The following is a 25,226-nucleotide window of genomic DNA, read 5'->3' as shown; positions in this document are numbered from 1 at the left end:
GATATTTCCGTAAATTTGTTCTCAATTTTTCCATAATTGCTCAACCATTAACTGATCTCCTTAAAAAAGGTAACGACTTCCACTTTGGTGATAACGAAAGAAAAGCTTTCAATCTTTTGAAACAACGTTTATGTGAAAAACCCGTACTCAACATCTATAATCAACACAGCGATACCGAAATACACGCTGATGCCAGTATCCATGGTTATGGTTGTATTCTCATGCAAAGGTCTATGATTGATAATTGCCTACATCCTGTTTATTACATGAGTAAAAAGACATCTGCCACGGAAAAGAAATTCACCAGTTACGAACTTGAGATATTGGCTGTAATTCAAGCTTTGAAAAAATTTAGAGTTTATCTTTTAGGAAAACACTTCAAAATTATTACTGACTGTAATGCTTTCAAAATTACGATGAACGAGAAAGACTTAAATACATGAATAGCACGTTGGGCATTGATGTTAGAAGATTTCGACTACGAAATAGAACACAGAACTGGAACACGAATGCCACATGTTGATGCGTTAAGCAGATCTCCTGTTATGGTCATCACTCAGGATAGCCTCATTTTAAAAATACGAAACGCTCAAGAGCAAGATGATCACATCCGAGCTATCAAAGAAGTCTTAAAAGTTAAACCTTATGATGACTATTGTGTTAAAGCTGATATACTTTATAATTTTCTAGACGGTAAAGAATTACTTGTTATTCCAGAATCAATGCAGAGTGACATAATTAAGGACGCACATCTTTGTGGACATTTCACTTCTAAACGAACAGAAGAACTCATCAAAGAAGAATTTTATATTCCTAAACTTAAAGATAAAATTGACAACTATATTGCTAATTGTGTTCCTTGCATACTAATTAATCGTAAATGTGGTAAACAAGAAGGTATGTTGCATTCCATACCTAAACAAGATGTACCACTTCACACATATCACACTGATCATTTAGGACCACTCCAGAGTACTCATAAAAATTACAAGTATATATTCGCTGTTATTGACTCAAAGTTTGTATGGCTTTACCCGACAAAATCTACTGATAGCACCGAAGTAATATCTAAATTAGAAAATCAAAAATTTGTCTTTGGAAATCCTTCACGTATAATTTCAGATAAAGAATCAGCATTTACTTCAAAAGATTTTCAAGATTATTGTTCAACCAACAATATACAGCACATTCTAATTACTACAGGACTTCCTCGTGCCAATGGACAAATTGAAAGATTGAATTCTGTCATAATTTCTGTTCTTTCCAAATTATCGATTCAAAATCTGTCAAAATGGTATATACACGTCAGTGAAGTTCATCAAGTGATCCATTCAACATACCAACGGAGTATCAATACAACCCCATTTGAACTCATGTTTGGAACTAAAATGAAATCTGCTAATCATGATAAAATTACAGAGCTGTTAAATGCAGAGATCCAGTCAGATTTCGTCAACACTCATGAGGATCTTCGCAAGGAAGCTAAACAGAAGATTCTGAAAGTCCAGGCTGAAAATCGTAAAACTTACAATCTGCGACGTAAACCATCCCGTAAGTTTTTATTTTTCTAGGTGCTGTTATTAGAAGATCCAGATAGAATATTATTTTTATTTATCTCTTTAATTTAGTATTTCCATTTATCTGTATTAATTTAGTATTTTCATTTATAGTTTAATAGTATTAGTATTTTTTCTTTATTTTATATGTTAAATTTCACTGTTTGCTCTTGCCATCTGAGGGCAGATGACTATGTCGGATGGCCGAATTATGTGGAAACTGTAACTGTACCTATGATTATGTAACAGTGCCATCTAGATTAGGGTGTGGTCAGATGAGATGAGACGTGAACGATAGTGAGGACAGACGTGTCCAAAATGTTTTGATGATTATTCTTTTTACTTTTCTTTTCATTCTAATGTAAATAAATAAATCTTAGTTTAACTTCATGAGTTATTATGCTTATCATCAATCCTTCCCCATATATATTTGATTTAATAGTAACTGCTTCTGATGAAGAAGGCTCCATTCTTGTTAAAATGGATACAATCACATTTTAAATTAATGTGAATAAATGATGGATATACACAGTTTGTAGACATTTGCACAGAACTGTTTTTAATTTTTCTACAAAACAGGTCAACTTTTAAGTCAGAATTTCTAAAATAATTAAAAGCTGAACAAATAGTTTATTAAAATAAATAAAAAGCTTTCTGTCTCAGAGATTCTTTTATTTACTGTTCATTACCTTTCTTGTAAACCTTGCAGGATTTCTTGCATTTTAACATAGTAAATTATTTATAAAGGATATACATAACATATATATCCCTAATAGTATTAATATTAACAATAACTACTTCAGATGAAGAAGACTCCATTCTTGTATTAATAGAAGAATAAATAACATTAAGGTAGCACATAACAAATAACATTAATGTAGCAAATAACATTAAGCTCTGTTAAATAATAGCTCATTAACCTTGACCAAAGCATTAAAATTCAGAATACAATTTAAGATGTGCTAAAGGCTTTAAAAAGGGGGTGGAGGAAAGGATTTTCTGAAACTGGGGGAGGGGGGAGAGAAATTCAAAAATCTATAAATTTATGATACATGGGAAAAGAATACAACAGAGCTTTAAAAAAGGCAGAGTTAAGAATAGAAAACAGTTCGGTAATTTTATTCCTTTCATGAAGCAACGACATAGTACTAAATGAATACAATTCAAACTAATGAGAAAATTAATTAAATTAATATAAAATTACAGCAGTTAGGGGGGAAAATCAGAAAACTATGGAAGAAGAAAAAACTGAACACATTTCTCTGATTCCTAACTGCAGTATGTAACTGCTTTCAATGTTTCTATTGTAAATAATGATTATATATAAAAAAAAAAAATTCGAGACTAGTAGCCCCCTCTAGGTTAACACCCTTTTGGGATAAAAATGCATTAAAATATTTAAAATTTTGGCAACTTTCAAAATCAAAATACATCACATAATTCCTATTAATTAAAACCTTAAAAAATTCATATAATAATAGCTTACCTCCTCTTTTGCAGAATCCCATTTAACATCAGATGGCTCCAGACCTTCTATGTGAAGTCCAAGACCTCGACGACCCCGCTGTTTAGAAGCCTCGACAATACTGACTCGACCTTGTTCAAATTTACCTAAACCAGTGCCAGTCTTGTATCCCATTTTTTCCTTTAAAAAAATATATTTTCAAGTTAAAGCAAACAAAATCAGTCTCGAACAAAACAACAGCTGGTATTATTAATTACCTTAATTATAATCAAGATAACACTGTTTAAGAGTGTATAATTAATATACAATAAATTTTATTTTTAATGGCAGGTCTTTCATCAAAAAACTTTTCTCTGCAAAAATTTTGAAATTTTTCTCTTTTTTAAGTTTTATGGTAACTGTGGCCACCTTCACTGTTAAATTGAAATTAAAATTTGCAGCGCTCAAAATAAAAAAGAATAATCTCAAGAAGTTTAAGATTCAAAATAATTACTGTATTTACTCGAAAATAAGACTCCTTAACATTTTAAGATAAATTTTAAGAAATAAAAATGCAGGCGAATAATTGAAGAAAGCATGGTTCTGATTAAATTTCACTTAATTCTTATTAGAAAGAAAGAAAGCTACTTAATTAAATATAATATTTTACTATGGTATAAAAAGAGAAACTAGGAAAATTTAATGATGCATTATTACCTATTTGTTTTCAGTATTAAACAGTACAGTGAATGCAGGTCTACACAAAAATCATTCAATTAGCAGTTGCTATTATAATTAGTGGTAGTCAATTTATATATACAAAAATTATCTGTATGGTTTATTTCATATTTTGAAATATTTTTTGAATTGATGGTTAACTTCATTTAATCGTAAAGATTTTACTTCTTGAGTTGACAGCAGCAGAAATTAATTAAGAACAGAAGTCAATTATTTGAAGGGTTGTTCTCACTTTTAATTTTTTATTTCTTCAAAACATCTTGCATATTTTTAACGGTCAACTTTTCTTTCAGGTTTCGACGACACTGAAGTTTTCTCTGATACAAGACTTTAATAATTTAAGATATTTTAATAATTAAACTAATAATAATAATAACTAATATTTGTAAATAATTGACTATTACAACACTAGTTAAATTATTAGCTACTTTGGGGGAGTTAGGGACTACATGTAGAAGTAAATAGTAATATCCGTGCTATTTAGTAAATTTTACAATTTTTAATCAGAATTTACACTAAACATAATTCAGTACTTGCATATTAACGCAATCACAGCAGAAGTGCTGATATGTCAATAACGAGTAATCATGTTGTTTGCACGCAGTTATCTTTTGGATTCTTTTTGCCTTGTTGTTTGCTGATTTTTTATGCTATTTTTTAGTGCTACGAAAATGCGTCTTTGGAATTTGCCAAACACAGAAGATGCAATTTTATGTTTTCAAGAGCGAAATATTTAACCAAAAAAAAATTTAAATGTACCAATTCGCATGATATGAAACTTTATTTTGGTAAACGTACATTTTGGAAATGTAATTTAAGACAGTGCGATCAGGAAGTGGGACTTAGAAAAGACGACTGGTTTGAAGAAAGGAGAATTCCATTTTGTTCAGCTCTGAGATTCATATACTGCTGGTGTGAGGAGTTGATGTCAATTACATTTTGTGAAAAGCAACTTGATTTATCGAATAAAACTGTTATAGATTGGAACAATTACACGCGTGAATTATGTGTCTTCGATATGGAGAATAAGACAAACAAGAAAGTAGGTGGACCAGATTGCATTGTGGAAACTGATGAAAGTTTGTTTACTAAGCGTAAAAATAATTGTGGTTGAGTATACCCGATTCGAACTGCATAGTTTAAATAAAAGGTGCATTATTTATTTTTTTAAATAGTTTTCTTTATCATATTTTTCCATAGTTAGTATTTTAGGTAATTTTTTAATTTTTAGACTTTTATTTTAATTGTTTGTGTTGCATTGTCTCTACAGATAACTGTTTTAAAATTTTCTATTTATTCATTCGAACTGATTATTTTAAATATATTTATTAATATAAATTTTCCAGGATTTGATCTTATTTATTTCAATTGCGTTTCTTTCGGAAGAGTACTTTGTGTCCCAGACTACGATGCATCTGAAAACTGAATATATTAAAAGAGAAAATACAGTAAAGAACAGTTAACACGCCTTTCGATGTTCCGTTCAGAAAAGATTTATAAATGAGAAAGATGTATAACCGACATTTTAACTTAGGATGACTTGCATATATTGCTTTAAATAGCTTTAACATTGTGCTCATTGTTTTGCACAATTTTATCATCCAACATTTAGTTTCTTAAAATGTTATTCCTAATTTAGACAAATATTTTATTTTTGAAATCGCAAGAATCAAATATTATAAGATTAAAAAGTTTTAAATTTTTAAAAAAATACTAAATTTTATGCAATTTTTTTTTTTTTTTCCTTTTTAATTGCTTGCTTTTTTTCTTCAGGCATTCTGCAAGTATATTCAAAAGCATCCAACTTTAACATCTTTGGGTATTTCTGACATTCATTTTAAATAAAGTTATTGTCTTCCCTTTCGAAAGGGCCCACAAACGAGCGAGCGGTAAAATCACTGAACCCTGGTAATTCGCTCTGGGGTTCGAATCCTGGCAAACAGGCTGGTTGCATGGCTGTTTTCGTGGTTTTTCTCATGTGTAAAATGTACGCCAGCTGGTTTCACTTAGAAAGCTTTTCACAAAGGCTTTATTTTTTTTACTGTTAGAAAGATAGCCCTACTTTGCCGTAACGTAATAATCCAAATCAATCCATTCATCAGTATTTGGTCAGGGCCTTTACCAGTCTTTAGAGGCTAGGCATTTTGAAAGCATGAAATGAAAGGAAAAACTGGTTTCATCAAGAGGGAAATGTCCTTAGATGATATCCATATACGTTTTAGAGACATACGATTTTTTGGAAGCAGGAGACGCAAAGCCCTCGCCGGGAATTGAACCACAAACCTGTCGAAAACACACCGAGTGTGCAGACCACTACACCACGAAAGCATGCTAAGAAGGTGGGAGTAATACCTTATAATGTCACTCGATAAATTCCTGAATCTTCAAATAATTCGACAGAGAAATCATGGGATGTTCCATTTATAATACAATATGATGATCTATGACGTAATTTAAATTTATACAACCATTCAGCTGAAAACCAGTCGCTCTTCAATTTAATCTGCAATGATATGGTTTATGTCTTTTCTGTTAGTACTAACTCATTTGCTGCCATTTGCTGGTGTGCACGTCCAAGTGTTTTCTCTTTAAACATCCAACTTTCTTGAAGTAGATTCCCCGTTAAATTTTTGCTTTTCCCCCTAATTTCCTTCTTTACTTCTACATTTGTTTTCAGTGCTGACACAAGAAAATTAAGACTTTTCGACTGTTACATTTCCAAATATTTTGCATTCTTGTCAATATTTTTAAAATATCAGTTGCATCAAATGCGTTTCAGCTGAAGACAGCTTTTCATTTTCTACACATTTTAACTAAAATAAAGTTTAAAGCAAAGTCCAAAGGATAAATATTTGAATTAAAAGATTTTTGTTAAATGAGAAAGAAATAAACCACTCCAGCTGCACTTATCCTGTACCACAGAGTGATCCGATTCTTATATCGGGAGCAAACAATCTAAATCATATTATTTAGATTTTTAAGCCTAATAATTTCCATATTAACGAAGATGATTTTATATGATCTACAACACAAGAGGAAATTACTACTTAAAACATTTCTTCTAAGAGGATTATTGTAAAAATTTATATCTATATATATATTTTTCAAAGCTGGGACATGACCCAAACTGTCAACTTTCTGTTTGCTTAAAAACATTGTGAAAATAAACATCAAACGAACTTTCTCAGTTTTAGACAATTCAATTTAAATGAAGTTAAAGTAAAGTAGCAGACGATAACACGGCGAAGGTAATTAATTATAAATATTTAAAAAAAAGAAGAAAGAAAGAAATTTAAAAAAAAGTTTTATATTAAAAAAAGTTAAAAATATTTGAATAATATCATCAATAATTTTAAAAAAATAGCTGTTCATATAGTATTAATAAATATTTATTACACATCATTGATTGGAAAAATTTCTTATAACTAATTCTCCATAAAAATTTATTTGAAATTTAAGGCTAAAAATAGCTGTGGCAATTCACTGTAACAAAATTCATAAACTATATTTGGCATTATTATCACTCAAAAAAAAAAAAGATGCCAAATTTCAAAACACGAAAATAAGTATATTAGTGTATACACAAAAATAAGTATATTAGTGTCAAGTTCATTAAACTTTTAATATTTTCTTTCATCAAATTTAAGTTTTATTTAACTTCCTAAAGGAATTTTTGAGAAATTTCTGGGAATTTTCAGAGATTTTTTAAGGACTTCATTTCAAAAAAATTTTGGGAAATTTTACTTTAAAACTTTAATATTAAAACATTTCAGTTTTTCTTAATTACTGTAAGTTTTTGCAATTTTCACACAAAATATCTTTCACTTAATTTTTTTAACAATTTTCACAATTTTTCAACAGAACACACATTTCAAATTACAAACAGTTTACATTTTTTTCACATACCACTTCACTTTAATTTCCTTCAAGCAAACTTACATCTCTTGATTGGCTCAGTTACTTAACTCCCTAAATAATTGATATTACTACCTTTAGAATTTTTAATTTAATTTAATTTTTAATATTAATGTTTACAAAAAAATTTTTACTATAACAAAGATAACAGCTTGACACTCAACTTTACCTACATAAGCACCATCTATATAATTTGAAGAACGCACTTACTTCTCTTTCACAACACTTTTGCAGACCCCAACACTCATATAGTAGGTAAGTTAGAATTAAAACTTACTATTTACTTGCTTTAAGTATTTTTTTTTTTTTTTTTAATTTTTTATGTAGTATCTAAGTATTTTCTAAATATGAAATTATATTTTTAAATATATATTTGTTTTTTAAAAATTGTGAATTAGTTCTTTTTGTTTCTTATTGGTTTATATGGATTATGTATAGTTCTTTTATAGTTTCTTTTTATTGATATGCATATTCGTGTAGGGGAAGTTTCTGTAGACAAGGATTTCTAAAATACATTGGTTTCTAGATTTTTTTTATTATTTTATAAAAAATTAATTTTTAAAAAATTTAATTTTTTAAGAAAAAGTTTAATTCTTGACTTTACTTGCTTGTTACTCAAAAGACTTCATTAGTATTTTCCTTTTTGAACTTTAATTCTTAAATGTTAATACTTAAATGTTAATTTCTAAGGGTACCACTTTATTGGAATTACTTTTGGTTTTGACTTTTACCCTTGCTTGCATGAATGACGAAACACGAATTGAATGATTGGAGAGTTAGGTTTGGAGGCAACTTCCCCTTGATAAGTCTGTCTCCTGCCTACTCTACGGTCATTCACATATGCATTTTTTAAAAAAATTGTTTAATTTAATTTTAATTTATTAAATTAGTAGATTTATTTTCATGGATAGATTTTGCACTTGATTTACTTATGCTTCTGAATTTAAATGATATTGTAGATTAGTTCGAGAATTAAATCTTTTACATGTTTTCACATTTTTTTTTAATTATTTTAAATTATTTTGGCTTTTTTCCTTTTTTTAGAATTTAAATTTGCTTTTTTACTTTTACACATATTTTTTAAGAATTTAAATTTGTTTAAATTTATATTAGTGTATACTTATTTATATTATTATTTCGTGAAAAAACTCTAATTTTTTGCAGGTATGCTTAGAAATACACTTACTTTAAGATGATGGTAAAAATTTTATAGGATATAATTCAAAATTTTTTTCGAATATTTATTATAAATTTTCAATATCAAAATTATAATTTTTATTTCGAAAATTTATAATATTTTAAAACAGAAATTTTAAAAATAAAACACAAAAAATGGGTGAATTTAATTTGGAATTAACCTAAATTTCGAAATGTGAAAGGAAAAATAAAAAAAGTTTAATAAAAAAAGACATTAATAAATATATGCCAAATTCAATTAACATTAAGGAGATAAAATTTTGAGAGCTAATACTTTAAAAATTACTCATGCGAATTTTACAAAACTTGGCAGCCTGACATAATTTGAGTCGTAGAATCGAAATATGTAAAAAAATTGGTGTTATTTCAGAAAAAGTTCAATTTTGTGTCAAAATACTTATGTTAGAATAGTGCTATATATAAATCTAATATATATCCTAAGTCGTGCTTTCGAGACATGAAGAACGCTTTCGTCAATTGGCCCAGTAGAACGAGAGATATAGAACCGTCCTCCCCCTTTTTTTGTGTGCAGTGTACATACATGTGCTGAGACTTTGGGATGTTTCCAGCTCTAAATTTTTACTACCAATTAACATGAGACAGTATTAATGCCCTAAACATTTTTTAAAAAACTTACTATAATAATTGCTTTTAAATTCAGTCCTCTCCAGTAGAAAGCACAGGAATTAATTAATTAAATAGTTCCATTTTCTTTACCAAATGTGTGTATATATATAAAAAGAGAAAAAGCTTATTTTTATAACTTCTTCTATAAAAAGAGACATGAATTAAAAAATTTTAAATTAAAAATAATATTTCATGGATTATGCATAAATATAACTGCGCATAGTAAAAATTTCCAATAACATGGAATTTAAATATCTTAAGAGTACAAATCCTGTAAGTTAAATACAGAGACATCTGGTGACAATAAATGCAATCGACCACCAAACTTCCGTACGCATAAATCCAACGCAATAATGTAAACGATCTTCCGTCTGCATATGCGTTTCTCCCAATGACGCTACGCATTTGCAACGCACTAATGGGAATGGGGCTTAACTCTTATGATGAGCTCTATTATGTAAGCATAGTTAAAGCCCCGACAAAACAGATAGTAAGCTGTTGTGTCCAAGTGCTCCATCTCAGCTAGTTAATGGGAAAAAAATAACATTTCGTAAATTTTATTTTAAGGCAAGTTGATTGACTTTTTTAAATGATTTCACCAACTTCTTTTCTATATGTATTAAGTCCTACAATGTCGCTTTAAATTTTTTGTTAATCGCAATAAATTTTTATTAATAACAAAATGTCCAACACCATTCAATAATGCAAGTTGTAACAAAATGTCGGGGTAAGCTGCTGTAAAAGCTTGATTCATGTATTAACATAAAAATTACTTTATTCTATCTAGTTTTCTTTTCCGAAATAGAAAAACACATTTTTCATTCTCAAATATTAAACGTCTCCTTAAGGTTTCACCTCGGAAACAGTCTAATAGAGGCTGCCGCAAAAGGGAATCTTCCTTTTTAATTGATACACAGAAAGAGAAATATTGGAAAAAGAATATGAAGAGATAATTAATAAGAAATGAAAAAAGAAAAGTACATAAACAAAAGAGAAAGTTTAAAGAAAAAATTCAAAAAGAAAATAAAAAGATCAAACGGGGGGGGGGAGATGATTTTGAACTCAGAAACAAATTCTGAAACAGAAAAATGGTTGTACTTAACTTGCAGAGATGCCTACAAGGAGTCTCATGAAGAAGAATGAATGCCATGCTTAATTTGCAAAATGTAGACACTGATTAAATATATGTGAGGAAATAATCTATCATTTGTGCTAACAGCAGTTCTGATGAAGACTGTCATGCTGATTAATTAAATGATTTCTATCTTTATTTTACTATAAGTCACTCAATATCATTCACTTTCACTATGCCAAGTAATTATAGTCACTAAACTTTTTTTAATATTGCAGTTTTTATTGTTACTATTTGCCAAACATTTTTATTGTTACTATCTACAATTAACCCCAAATCCTGGGCAAATTGTAAGAGACAAATAGTTTTGATAAAATATTTCTTGTGCTAAAATAGCAAATTGCTTACTATTTGTTTTATGCATATAATATATTAATATTTATGCTATAAAAAAGCAATTATGATCAAGGAACTATAAATACATTTAAAAATTTAAACATTTTCTTAAAAAGTTGTTACAACTAGCCCTTAGCTTCCCTACTTTAGAGGCCTACCAGCGGCAGACCAGTAAAGTCGCCGAACAGTGTTAGTTTGGTCCGAGGTTTGAATCCCGTGAACGAGCTGAGCGCATGGGCATTTTCATGGTTTTCCCTATGTGTAACATGTATACGAGCCAGCTTCCCTTAGAAAGTCCTCCATGAAGGCATCTCTTCCTTTAAGCAGATAGCCCTAGTGTGCTTTGCCGTAATCTCAATAAACCAACACCTAAAGAAGAACTGTTGAAAATGCAGAAAACAGAAGGTGGTTCGTACATTATGGAAATGGTTTTGATGATCAATTTTTATGCATAAAAGACTTATTTCTGGTGCCAATTTAATTCTATCAGATAGCTTTGATTCTTGACTACAGCTCTAGCTTGAACATTCCAAGAAAGTAAAGTTTTTCTTACCACTGTTATGTCAATTTTATCTTATGCCTCTTGGGTCATTTTCCAAAGTCTGTTCACTGTCCTTTGATTTCGTTTTCCTGAAGTTCATTGTAATAAATCAAAAGCACAAAAGTCCACAGGAGAAGTATCAGGTGTTTTTACAGGTATTTCACTAAACAGGCTACATTTTATTAATGCTCCTGGTTATTTCTTTGCTAAATAAGTGATAGTTGACTTAGACATACAGCTAGAAGCTTCCTTCATATGAAGCTCAACTTTACTGATTTAAAATCAATAAGGCTGGAATTTCCTTGAAAACTGCTTCTAAAATATTCTGCTGATAGTACAGTGAATTAACTTTAGTCTTACCTGAATTTTTTTTAGTTTTAATTTACCACAGTAACAAAATCTTGCAACTATTATAAATCTTGCTGAGAAATTTTCAGCACTTTAACAAAGCCATTTCATAAAGCCACACAGTCACTTAGATATACCCATGTCTCATCATGCGCTACCACAAATTTCCATTTATCAGCAGCTAGGTGTTTTCCATATAATTTTCTACTATTTGTCCCCACCCCCAATATATTCTTTGGCTTAAGGTGGATGAACTTTAGGTTTAAACATGTTTTTTAATTTCAAATCTTTATGAATGATTTTACTTACAGTGTCACAACCCATGCTCAGTTCTGATACGGTGAATTTTTGAGTCAGAGGATTTTCCTTCAGGGTCAGAGATTTCAATTTCTTGATATTTATCCACTTTTAATACTTTCAAGATGCTGTTTTGTGACCACATTTTCATTTTGACATTCAGCTAGATGCTTTTTTTCCCTTCAAATTTAATACATTGAAAATACCTTTCTTCGAAATTGAATAACCTCAATTTTTATACCACTTTGCAATTTGTTGATATGATTATCCCCCCCCCGAATATTACATAACTTTTGAGTCATTTATTAATTTTAGATGTTATTTCCAAAATAAATCTGTTATTCTACATTACAATCAAAACAAAACAGTTGCAGATCATTATACTGAAAATGCCAGATCATTATCTCAGAATGCTAACCAAAAAATTCAAGTAAAAAATAGTTTTGATAAAGTGTGAATGACCTTCTATTAAAACTCCAACATAGGAAAAACTATTTGTTGTTAAAATTCTTGGCAATAATATACAGAAATAAAAACATACAGAAATTAAATTTAATATAATTGTTTAACATACCATCATTTTCATACCAACACCATAGCTTCCATTAAATGTTTCTATACTTGGCATATTAGCCCTACTTTCCCCAGTTTTGACAAAAGAGTTTTTGTCATCACTTTCACTATCAGAAAGATCTAAATCGGAGATCAATAAAATTATATGAGATAAAGCAAATGCTTTTCATATTTGAAGACACACGAGAAAAATAATTGAAAAAACACAAGACGAATTTTTATAATTGAAGAAACATGAGATTTTATGAGAACACATAAAAAAACTTTTAATTCATGTAATAACAAATAATTAAGGAACTGTAGACAAAATTATTCTAAACCATTCATAAAATAGGAATTATGAATAAAATTTTAAAGAAATGGACATTTATAACTAATAATGTGAAATAATTATTCATTAATAAACAGTATATGAATAATCCATCATATTTTTTTCAATTACAAAACACTACTGATTATAAAATGCACCTCTCAATTTCAATACCACTAAGGAGTTGGATAGATTGGGGGAGGGATTTTGATATTGGAAAAATTAAATTAGCAAAATAAAATGTAAGAAATATGTCTAAGAAATATATTTATTCAAACAAAATTAAATTTATTTGCAATTACAGTACCTATATAATAATAGGTATATTATATATAAAGGTATTTGGTACATATATATAAAGGCAGTCACTGTAATAAAAGTCTCCAAATCTACTATAGAATGTGCCAAAATCTACCGACTATGCACAGAACAATTATTCAGTTTTAATAAAAATTAAAAAAAAGTCGATATTTTTGTATGCATTCTTTTTATTATATTCCAAGTTCCTGTGGTTGTTAAAGATAAACCATGACAGTTTTCTTCTTAAAATTCAATTTTAAAATACACACATATGAATAAAATCTATTTTAAATGTATCAGTTTTTCTTGCAATGGAAAACGGCAGAAATATTTCTGCAGTAATTTTCTTGCAAAAGGGAACTATTTCAAATCTATATTTTTAAAGCAACTGACATGTAACTTCCATCAGAATTAAGGAAACAAAGAGCTGTTTGTAAATAGCTTTACTAATTGATTTTTTTGGATAAATATCATTTCAAACATAAAATATGCACATAAAAGATAATTTTTTATACTTATAAATCATCATTCTTTCTCTTTTGCAAAAAATTGCTTAACTCTGACAAGATGGCTGTGTTAATATCTAAGTAGCAAATACTCAACACTTAGTTTTGAATTACTATAAGAAGCTGGTTGTGCTGATCCATCAATATCTGCATTTTAACTATCAGCCAAGTTTGCACACTCAAAATCTGATTCTCCAAGGTTGGCTTCCCTGCTCATTATCCCATCACATACCTTCAGAACCATCAAAAGCACTACCTAAAAAAGTGCACAATTATTTCCAAGATTAACTTTCATTCATTATGTCAGTCAAGTTTTCCACATTGACTGACATAATGACTACCATTATTTTCCCCGAGTTTCATACAGAAACTCGATAAACAAATTCATAACCCTTTATTCAAGTAACCCTTAATTGAAACTGCTAATTGAAATCTCAAATGATGCCAGACAGTTAATTATGACATCAGAAGTCACTATGACTTTTGTATAATTTATTTTTCAAATATTTGGGCAAATGCCCACAAAATACAACAAATGCTACTACCATGCTTAGTTAATTAAATGAAGATTTAAGAAATGTCCATTCACACAATATTCACTCATTCTTTTAATTAGAAAAGTACTTCAAATCCAAGATTCCACCAATGGATTCTATCTTTCTTGCCTCTCACAACTTACATACAGGTAAGGGAAGTAATGTTTTTGTTGCAAAATTCGAAGTGAGTTTTCAATGAATAAGAACCAATTTGGATACCTACACAACACATTTCACTATTATTACAATGATGTCTGTCTGTGTATATGTGTGGGGCAATTTTTTTCATCCAAGACAACTCTTATATCAAACTCTTAAAAATTTCTATTTTTCTGTACTTAAGCTTTTCACATTCATATAAAGAGTTCATTTGATTCAGAATAAACTGCATAATCAGAAGTGGTATTTGAAGCCCACAATAGCTTTTAATGAAAAACTGTCATTAAAAACAGAGTCCAAACATTTGAATTTCAGTATTTAGAACTTTTATATCAATGAGAACATTCTATTATATTTTGGCTAAAATTGATAAACCGGAAGTGGTTTAAAGCTCTAAACTTTTAAAGCTCTAAGCTTTATTTAAAGCTCTAAACAGATTTTTGTAAAAAAAATTTAATGTGATATAATCCAAAATTTGGTAAGCACTGGACAACAATAGCAAGCATTGTTTACTGATACCTAAGCACTGCAATGATTATATTGCATGCAGATCCAAATTAATTTAGATTGGTTGATACTATGGAAATAAAATAAGAAAGAAAATTAAATTACAGCATTTGTTCATTTGTTATTTTATATACATAATAAGCACTTGATTTTCTGTAATTAAAAAACCAATAAGCCAATTTAATTATATGTTATTCAATTGCCTTATAGAACACAATTTTTTAATAAAAAATAAAGGCACAAACATTTGATTATGTTGGTATAACTTTAGAAAAACCAGTTTTGACACATCTAATAAGGTATCATCCAAAATTTTATATTACAGATATTCCTATTTATAGAAACAACCAATTAGAATTTGTTTCCAAATAATCAATCAGAAGTGATACTTTACTTAAATTAGATTTTTAATTATTTTTAAATAGCTTTTTCCTGTTGTTAAAATAACGAATTTCAAATACTGACTTGTTTTAATGAGTACCTTTATGTTTAGTCCCCCCCCCTCCATACAAACTATGCCACAAATTTTTTTAATCATATGTTCTAAAACAATAATTTCAACTTTTTTAAAAATTAACTTTTTGTTTTAATTCCCATTAAATATGCGCTGGGGAACAATATGAAATGATATGGTGTCAATTTGGTGGAATTTGCAGCACAAACTTTCCTAGTCAACAGGATTTTAACGAAAGTGACTGTAACCTGAAATCAATGCACTCATTCCATTACACTTTATATAGCTGCAAAGAAGAGCTAAAAAATTTTATTTGCCAGAAACATTGGCTGCAGAGCAAATTCGATCTCTAGATTTGCAGGCCAAAATTATGGAAAATAAGATTATATCGCTTTGGTGAAGCTCTCGAACAGGCGGAATGAGAATGAATGTCACCTAGACATAGCACAAGCTGAAAATGGTGCTTACCTAGAAGTGCACTATTATCTATGCAAATCACAATGCAATAAACATATTGATTTTTTATGCATGTGTCTCTCCTTACATGGATTATACCTAATGCGCAGCACAAAATACGTCACAGCTAAATCAGACTGCTGAAAGATCACTCTACTACAACAATATTCTGCATTCAATTTCAAGTTTCTTTAAAATGTTCAGCATGAATGCATCCTTCCTCTTACATGACCCCTCACATGCATTGCTATAATTCAAATAATTAAGTCTGATCCACTATTTCAGTGGTTACCAACTTTTTTTGCCCCATGCACTCCTTTTACGGTTACTAAATGATCATTTACCCCTTCTTTTGCAACTTGAAAAAGACATCTATTTAAATTTAGAGATTACTTTTTAATGTGTTCTATGAATTAAACAAGAAAAAGTACAGAAAATGTTGATAAATTTCAAAATTTCAACAGAAGTATTTATATTCGTAAACTAAAATTAATACTTAACAAGTAAAGAAAAGACAGACTTCATTACCTCCTGAAAGTATGAAATCCCCCCCCAAGGGAAATTATCTTTTGGTTAAGAATTCCTGCACTATATAAATCATGTCTCAAAATAACTGCTTAATATGTTCACTGCCAACCCCGACTTATCTCGGAAGTCGAAATTTGTGTTTAGGCGCCAGCTATGAGTTAATTCATAGAACATTTTTGTTTTATCTATGCCACATAACAATCAAACTCGTAATAATTTCCTATTCTTACAAGGATACTGGCTTTGGGGGGATTAGAAAAAAACATAACAATGTGGCACAATTCAAGAGATTTATAATAGTTAATCTAATATAAGTAGTTATAAAGTAAATAACATTGGAACTGTAAAAATAATCAAGCAATTTATAATAATTTTTGTTATAATAATTGTTGTAAAAATAATCTTTGTTATAAGCAACCACCAACTGTGAATATATTCATAGTTGGCTCTGTCAGAAAATATTTTATCGCAAAAACTGACTATGATATAACTTGCATAACTAACCATGCAATTAGAAATTATCTAATGTTAATATCTTTCCCATAAATGCATGTTTTGTATTTTTTTTACAATTAATTAATTAAAATTTATTGGTGTGGTGGAACCATTTTTGAAAATGGCACTCAGCAGTGAACGTGTTAAAATTACTATTATATAAGTTTAAAACTGAAGCATTTACTCATTTATAGGTAACTGGAATAGTTCTGATACGCATGTAAAATATGTGATTTAAAACTATATTTAAATAAATCAATAAAGAAATGAACTATATATATAGATTCTTAAAAAGCTGCAAAAGTCAATTAAAATTTATGCAAAAAATTATATTACCTCTTTCGACATATTGTGAAGGATTTTTGAAATCATTTTTAAACTTTTTAACTGGTGACGCCATTTCTAAATGCTCATCCTCAGTATCATCAGTACTAAATCCTATAATACGAAAAAGAAAAGTACCTAATATACAAAAAAGCTACTATATAACATTCTAAAGTTTGACTTTCTTTGGTAGCATAAACTAGTCTCAAACTCCTAAAAGATATTAAGAAAATTATCACTATGTCTGGACACAACTACAAATTTTAAAAACAAACCTTTTCATTAAATCAGAACTTAAAATAGAAATGCATGACTTGTGCTTACAAATCAACCAATCACTTGAGACGATGTAATGTAAAGAAATAGTAACTTCAAATTTGAGCGAGTGAGTGCTCTGGGTCCAATGGATCTGCCCGATTAAAGATACCTTTCTGAAAATGGCCCAATTTTTCCCAAGTGGTTGTGGTTCAGTGTAGTCTCCTCCAAGGACATCTTCTTCATGTTCCAGAAATTTTTCACCGGAAATTTGATTCAAAGTTTTGTTTTGATCAGATCGGGTCTTTCAGACCCTATTCACATTGCTGTAACATAGTTTGTTTGTGGTAGCACAGAAAGCTGCAAAAATGTCGCCTAATTTATCCTACAAGGAAGAAATGTTACATTTGCAAAAATTAGAAGATGTATCAACAGTTGAAGACTCCATTGAAGAAACTTATGATGAAAGTTATAATTAATTTTTTAGTTCTCATGATACTCATGACAAAAATAAAGATGCATTCTGAAAATGAAAATGACAGTTATTGCTTTATTGGGAAAAAAAGGGGGGTTAAAAAATGCATAAAGCTGATGTTAGAACTCCTCATAATATTATTACTAAACTGCCTGAAAACATTGGTAAGGCAAAATATATGCAGAGTCCAAATAAATCATAGGAACGTTTACTAAGTGAACAAATGGTTGCTGAAAGTCATCAGTTTTACAGATATTTATATTGCCGCTATTTCTGACAGCTTTCAATGAGAGAGAGAGATGCTCATCACACAACTCTAATTGAAATTTGTGCTTTTTTAAGTCTTTTATATTTTTGTGATATAAGTCATCTCATGTAAATGCATCGGTGGGCAACAGATGGAACCAGCTTGGAAATTTTCCACAAAACTATGTCCTACAAACGTTTTCTTTTTTTTACCAAGATGTTTGCATTTTGTTGGCATAGGAACTTGCATTATCAAGAAAGAATCAGATAAAATTGCATCTATAAGAGAGTTTTTTGAAGATTTTGTAAATAACTGCCAGAAATATTACACTTTTGGTGAGTTCAATAACAACTGATGAAAATCTTGAAGCTTTCCGAGGAAGATGTTCTTTCAAACAATATATTCCTAATAAACCTGAATAATAATATAATGATTTCCTAATAAATTCTATATTAATAAAATACACTTTTCTATTCTTTTAAAAAATTTTATTTCATAAAAAATGTTACAGAAATTAAAATTAAAATTTAATTTTTATAATTTGAATATTTCTTAAGTTTGATCATAAAATTTTGGCATAAATGTAACACTTTTACCTGAAGAGCAACAATTTTTTCTTCAATAAACACGGACCGGAAAAGAGCAGGCACACTCCTGGGTTAAAACTAAGTCTAGTAGTCAAAGGCTACACAGAGAATTTAATGTGAAGTAAGCTCAAAACCTCCTACTAGCAAAACAATTTAAATATCGGTAACTAAAATGCAATCTTATCGGAGCTAGTTTATCTAATGACATGACCTTAAGAGGCAGAAACATACTCTGAATTAAATTACTGAAACCTTCCTTTAAACAATAACTCTTTCTTCCTTATTTCTATTTCAGTAGAGAAATGGAAATGAGAAGTGACAGTAAAGATCCAAAACATAAAATAACTGGTTAGTGAAAAATAATAGCAATTACTCTACAACATTATATATATATATATATCACTTGCTCAAAAAGTATTAAACCTGTGGTAGGCAAAAATACATTTACTGATTTGGAAATCTGAAATTCCCTTAAGAGTAGTCTCCTTGGTAATAGATACACTTCTCCCAGCCCTCTTGCCATTGTTGCAAACACCTCTGAAACACTTTTTTTGGAATGGTGAGCAATCACTCTGTCACATTTCACATGATGTCTTCTCTAGAAGACATCATGTAAATCAGGTCCCTTTCAGTGAAATTTCCAGCTTGGGAAACAGCCAAAAATCGCACGGAGCCCTACAAACCATAGGAATGCTGTGTTCAATGAGGAAATCCTGAATCAAATGTGCAGAAGAGGCAGATGAGTTATCATGATCAAACTGCCAAGTTTTCACTGCCCACAGATCCAGTCGTTCGTGCCACACAGCATCATGAAGGTGACAAACGACTTCCTGGTAGTACTTCTGTGTGATGTTTTGAACTTACAGAGTATATTCATGATATACCACACCACGGGAGTGAAAGAAGATGGTCAACAGGACTTTACTGTGGAACTGCCCTGAGTTTTTTGGTCTTGGGGATGATGGATGCTGCCAGTGTGATGACTGCAACTTAGTTTCTGGATTGTACACATACACCCATGTTTCATCGCCTGTGACCACAGTGTTCAGAAAGTTGGGATCACTGTTGGCATTATCCAGCATGTCCTGTGTGATGTCTAGTCACCACTGCTTTTGCTCCATTGTTAGCAGCTCCAGTACAAATTTCATAGACATTCTTCTCATGCCCAAATCCTCGTATAAAATTGAATGTACCAATCCAATGCTTACCTTTGTCTTATTCGCATTTTCTCAGATTGTGATATGACAATCCTGCACGCCCAGAGTTCACACTTGTTCAAAGACATTGTCATTCCAGCTTGTTCAGAGCCTACTTGAATATGGTTCAATTGTGTTTCTATCTCTGAAAGGGTTGTACCAATCCTTGATGTGAGAGTTGCTCATGGCATCATCTTCGAAAGCCAGCTAAATCTTGTGAATGATTTCTGCCTAGATATCACCAAGCTTTGGGAAATTTTATGCAATATTGCTGCTCAAGATTTTGAGTCAGTTTCCAATCATTCCACAAACACTGAAATCTGACGAATGCTCACTATGTGTATTCACTCGCTGGCCGACTGCACGTAACTCACCCTTTTTGCGGGTGGTAAAAAATTCACGAATGTGCATGCATTTCCCTTCTACATCTTACACTAATCTCCTGCACTTCATTGGTTTATGGGAGAAAAAATAAAAAACAGATTTGATATATTTTACGATATGATAGAAACTACACTTCAGTTATGAGTCATATGTTGTAGTAAGATTTTGTATTTACTACAACTTTCCAGATTAGAAACTGGATAAAATTTTACTAATATTTACTACTAATGCAAAATAACACAGAACTTACATAATATTAAATAACAGATGATAATTCTTTGGTTTTTGTCAAGAAGCAGCCAAAAGAATTATCCACAGAGCTACCTTATATCCAGATGAAATTTAACACTAATCAAAGAATCATTAAATTTAGTAGTATTAAATTTATTAAATGAGACTATATTAATATAAAATTTAAAGTATTTAAAATTTTTTAAGAAACTTAATTTTTAAAAAATAATATAATGATAAAACTTGCTAACTCTGAAATCAATCATTAAGATATAACCTGCTCAAACATGACTCAAAATTAGGTAAATAATATACAAATAGACTAAAAGTTTAAATTATTTGAATAAGAGGAAAAAAAATTATTAATTTTAAATTTTAAAACTAATAACTTGGAAAATCAAAACTGCAGAATGCACGTTTGAGAAAACAAAATATCACAGAAAAGGCAAAATTTAGAGCCAGTAAAATAAAAAATTCTAAAATAAATTTTAATTTAGTTTGAGTAAAAATAGTCAACAAGCAAAGTTGCAGAATTATGGTGCCAAGCACTAGCAAAGACGATCATCTTTGAATGTCAGAGTAAATGATAAAATGCAAATTTTTCTCAAAATATCCTGTCATTTTAGAAATGGGAAAATTTTAATTTTTTTTATTTTGAAATTTCAGAATGAGACCCTCAAGAGCTTCATGTTTTAGATCAGGGAGAAAAATTGTACAACTAATTAAGGACAGATCACCTCTCATGATTTTAATGTGCTATCTTTGAAAAACAAAAGAGAGAATTGTCTAAATAAAAAGAATTAAGAGTTCTTCAAAAATCATGTTGAGGTGTTGGTCTGGTTTTTGAATGAGTTCTTTGGATGATGACTCCTTGCAAGTAATTATTTAGTTTCAAAATTTAAAATTCAAATGCTACCTGGCTCACACATACTTTATAAAAATTGGAACAGAATTTATGCTGAAGACTTTTTTTTATATAATTTTAATGCATCATAGAATCACATGTGCAGTCCCATTTGCAATAATACGACCTACAAAGCATCCAAAATATGCATCTCTTTCATATGTCACTGAAGACTTGATAAGAAAGTAAATTTTTATTATTAAATAATGAGGAACTTGTGTGTATATTCTTTGTATTGTTGGTAAAAACAATGGCATTTACAGCCATCACATTTTGAACACATAGTCCTCCACCTGAGTATATGCATCTCAAATCCCAAATTCTGAATTTCAAATTTGTTCTTTTACTGTTTTCTTATATTCTGTGTGAACTTAATAAAGTCATAGATACTAAAATTATTCTAACTTGAGCACTAAAGATTTTAGTACCATTACTAGAACCTTTAAATAACTCAAGAAATGGGAAACCTCACATACACTAACTTAGCAATAAGTTCCAATTTATCTGTGACACTGCAGTGCATTCCAGAAGTCCTGCACATTCTTTAGAAGAGAAGCAGACTAACTCGCTATAGTTTCCACTAAATGAGTCTCACAAATGTTCAGTGGAATTAAAACCTAAGAAATTAAGTGAACAAGGAAGAAATTTCCATGGCATGCCTCAAACAATTCACTAACAGCTCACAGTGCACAGTTATCTGGTTTTACCAAGAACATGATAATCACATGTGAGGTTTATAGTAACCCAGAGACAAATACTCTCCTTCTAGATGTTCTCTGTAGATTCCAATCGACTCAAGTCATGCCATAAAAAGAAGTCCACAGAACAACAATGTCCACCAGCATTCAACTTTTGATTGTATACAGAAGTCTCTTCTTAAAAGTTGCAAGCCTTATATGCCATCATACAACTGTAGGGTACAAAAACTAGACTTATCAAGTCCATGCACTGTCATTCTACAGAACTCCAGTTTCCAAAAGTCCACAGTGTAATAATACCTTCTGACATGCAAGCATGACATGATAGCATTTGGAGGTATATTCTTAGAAATTTCAAGCTTTGTAATGTCATCATCCAACCATTCTAGAAAATAACCCTGAAAAGAAAAAACTTTCTGCCATGCTTTCAGGATCAGTTTCTGTACTGTTACGTAAACTGACATTGCCATGCAGAGTTCTCAGTATGTACACCAACATCAAACATCTATCAAGATCTCATTCCTCAACATGCCTTACATGGCCATGTTGGAGATCTCTAACATATTCCTTTAGTTTACTTCAAAGGCTTATTCCACTGATATCCATACATGAGGATTCACATTTAAATGTCATGTTGAAAACTATTCAGCTCTTCCATAGTTGTATGCTATGATCACTGCAGAATATCAGCATTACATAAAATCCGCATTTATGAGTAGAATATGTAAATGTCTGGCCTAACAAACAATAAAAATGATAGACCTCATATTTTGTGAGAAATGGTTCTTATCATGTTCAAAGATGACAAACATTCCACTTGATATGATATAAACACCTGCACTGTACGAACAGCTACTCGTGCATAACTTCTGAACTAGATGGTGTGCTATATAAGGTGACTCTATTTGTACATATATGTCTTTATGTAAAAATATAAACAAACTGAACATGCAAAATAATACTTACTCCGTTCAGAATATTTATTTGGGCTTTTAAAACTTGAAGCAGATTTATTAACTGTCATAACAGAGTCTGTTTGATGCTCATCTTCAGTATCATCAGTGCTAAGACCTAAAGGAGAGGAAAAAATATACAAAATATAAGTAGAGCATTATTTCCTACAATTATTCACTTATTATCATTTGTCTAAAATTTTGTCAAAAATGAAAGCATTTCAATTGCATAACTTAAATGTATCATATCATGTATATACATCTTATCTGGCCAAATAAATAAAAAAAAAAAAAAAAAAAAAAAACAGCTGAAATCAAGGAACAAGAAAGAGACTACACAAAGTCGATGTGTATTTGAAAAATTCTATCTTTTTTGTTCTAACTGAACTAACATCGAACACTTTTGTTATAAATAACATCGAAAATTTTATCTTTTTTGTTATAACTGAGTTGAAAAAAAAAAAATTGTTTTAATCGATTAAAGTAAGTAGTTAATTCTGGAAAACACAAAATAATTTTAAAAATTAATTTTAGTACATTTAAAACATGATAAATATAACATACCAAAAATAGATAGATACTTTTGTAACAAACTTTAATAATGTTCACAAAGACTTTATCAATGAAACTTAACAAACCTGACCAAAACTTTTGCAGGAGATCTTGGAAACACACTACCACATTATACTGGCACATCATAATGAGGTACTAAAAGTTAATACAGATGTATTATGAGCATACGTTTAGCATAAATTTCTTTCAATATGCAAAAAAAATTATTTTGTAAATGATACTCGTATGCCGAAAGATAACACTTAGTGCTGTTTGCTTTGAGAATAATTAATTCAGACAAGACTGATGCTGAAACTGAAGCGGTTGTAGCAGGTGGAATAATTAAGACAAGGCAATTTTTTTAGAATTTCGTGAAGCACTGAGCAAGAAAAATTACACAATGACATAATCTTTAGAATTTAGGCAAAGCACATATATACAAAATTTAGAGGTTTCAAAAATTTAGAAATCAGGAAGGCATCTGGGAGTAGAATTTTCAACAGGTATGAACTGCACTCGAACGCAAACTGTCTAGCACCAGTTCCAGATAAGCCAGTACATGTGGGAATTCATTTATTCAGTACTCAGCTAAGCCTCAAGCCTGTGTAGAAATAGGCATAAATATAATAAATAACTAATATAATTCAGACTTAATTTCATCAGTGGGCAACAGCAGCAAGACCTAATGAAGAAACGTAGGGAAGTGGTAATAAATGAGCAGCAAGACCTAATGAAGAAACGTAGGGAAGTGGTAATAAATGAAGAAAGTTTTTCATTGTGATGACAATGCCTCAATCACCGTTCAACTACCAGACAGCAAAATCTGTAATAGGATTTTAAATCCAGAAAATATTGCTACTGTGGTGCAGAAAACAACATAATTTGTTGCGGAAAAAAATTTCGATTTTTCGAGTGCAAATTCTCGATGAGGCAGTACACGATTCAAAAAAATGGAACTTTGCAACTGAATAAGAAATTATGTCTATCTATAGAATCAAAGAGACACAGCTTAGATTAAAAGAAATGTTTAAAACAAACAAATAAATACTGAGCCTTTTTTTTTTTTTTTTTTTTTTTTTTTGTGTGTGTGTGTGTGTGTAAATTTTGATTACCTTGAGATCATATATGCCTCATTATATAATATATCACTATTTCATATTTTTAATTTTATAATTTCTACAGGTCATCTTATTAGATCTGAAATAATGATCTAATGTCTGTAAAAATACCAAATTCGGAATCCCCACACTCCTGACAAGTCTAGATCTCGGACTTTGCAGTGTGCAAATTTGGGAAGTTCAGTTTTCAATGTTTCAGCAGCTCATCTACAGCCTTCTCTCTCAGGGCAAAATCTTCTTCTTCCTGATAGTTCTTTTTACTACGTGAAGGCCCATCCCTTCACATGTGTCTTTTGCTTCCTCAACAAGGTCATTTCTTTTGTCGGTTAAAAAGATTTTTAGACCTC

The 25,226-nt window shown here is 30.0% G+C and overlaps 1 protein-coding gene across 2 annotated transcripts in view; it reads right to left on the bottom strand.

Moving 5' to 3' along the window:
* The window catches only part of Cmtr1 (Cap methyltransferase 1), a 129,747-nt gene that overhangs the window by 87,961 nt on the left and 16,560 nt on the right, over nucleotides 1–25,226 (bottom strand). For both annotated transcript variants that reach the window (XR_015043299.1, XM_085824683.1), the window contains exons 3-6: nucleotides 23,223–23,327; nucleotides 17,292–17,393; nucleotides 12,706–12,824; nucleotides 3,043–3,201 (exon numbers count right to left, since the gene is read on the bottom strand). Coding sequence is in view for 1 of the 2 variants with exons in the window: in XM_085824683.1 (XP_085680809.1) it covers nucleotides 3,043–3,201; nucleotides 12,706–12,824; nucleotides 17,292–17,393; nucleotides 23,223–23,327 (485 nt within the window). In the remaining variant the exon portion in view is untranslated. The remainder of the gene's footprint in view (nucleotides 1–3,042; nucleotides 3,202–12,705; nucleotides 12,825–17,291; nucleotides 17,394–23,222; nucleotides 23,328–25,226) is intronic.

This window comes from Stegodyphus dumicola, chromosome 10 (assembly GCF_044657685.1).
Source record: "Stegodyphus dumicola isolate Sdum_Otavi_A_Nest chromosome 10, ASM4465768v1".
NCBI classification, from domain to species: Eukaryota; Metazoa; Arthropoda; class Arachnida; order Araneae; family Eresidae; genus Stegodyphus; species Stegodyphus dumicola.
The sequence above is the reverse complement of the archived record's forward strand: the minus strand, read 5'-3'. Positions and strand labels throughout refer to the sequence as shown.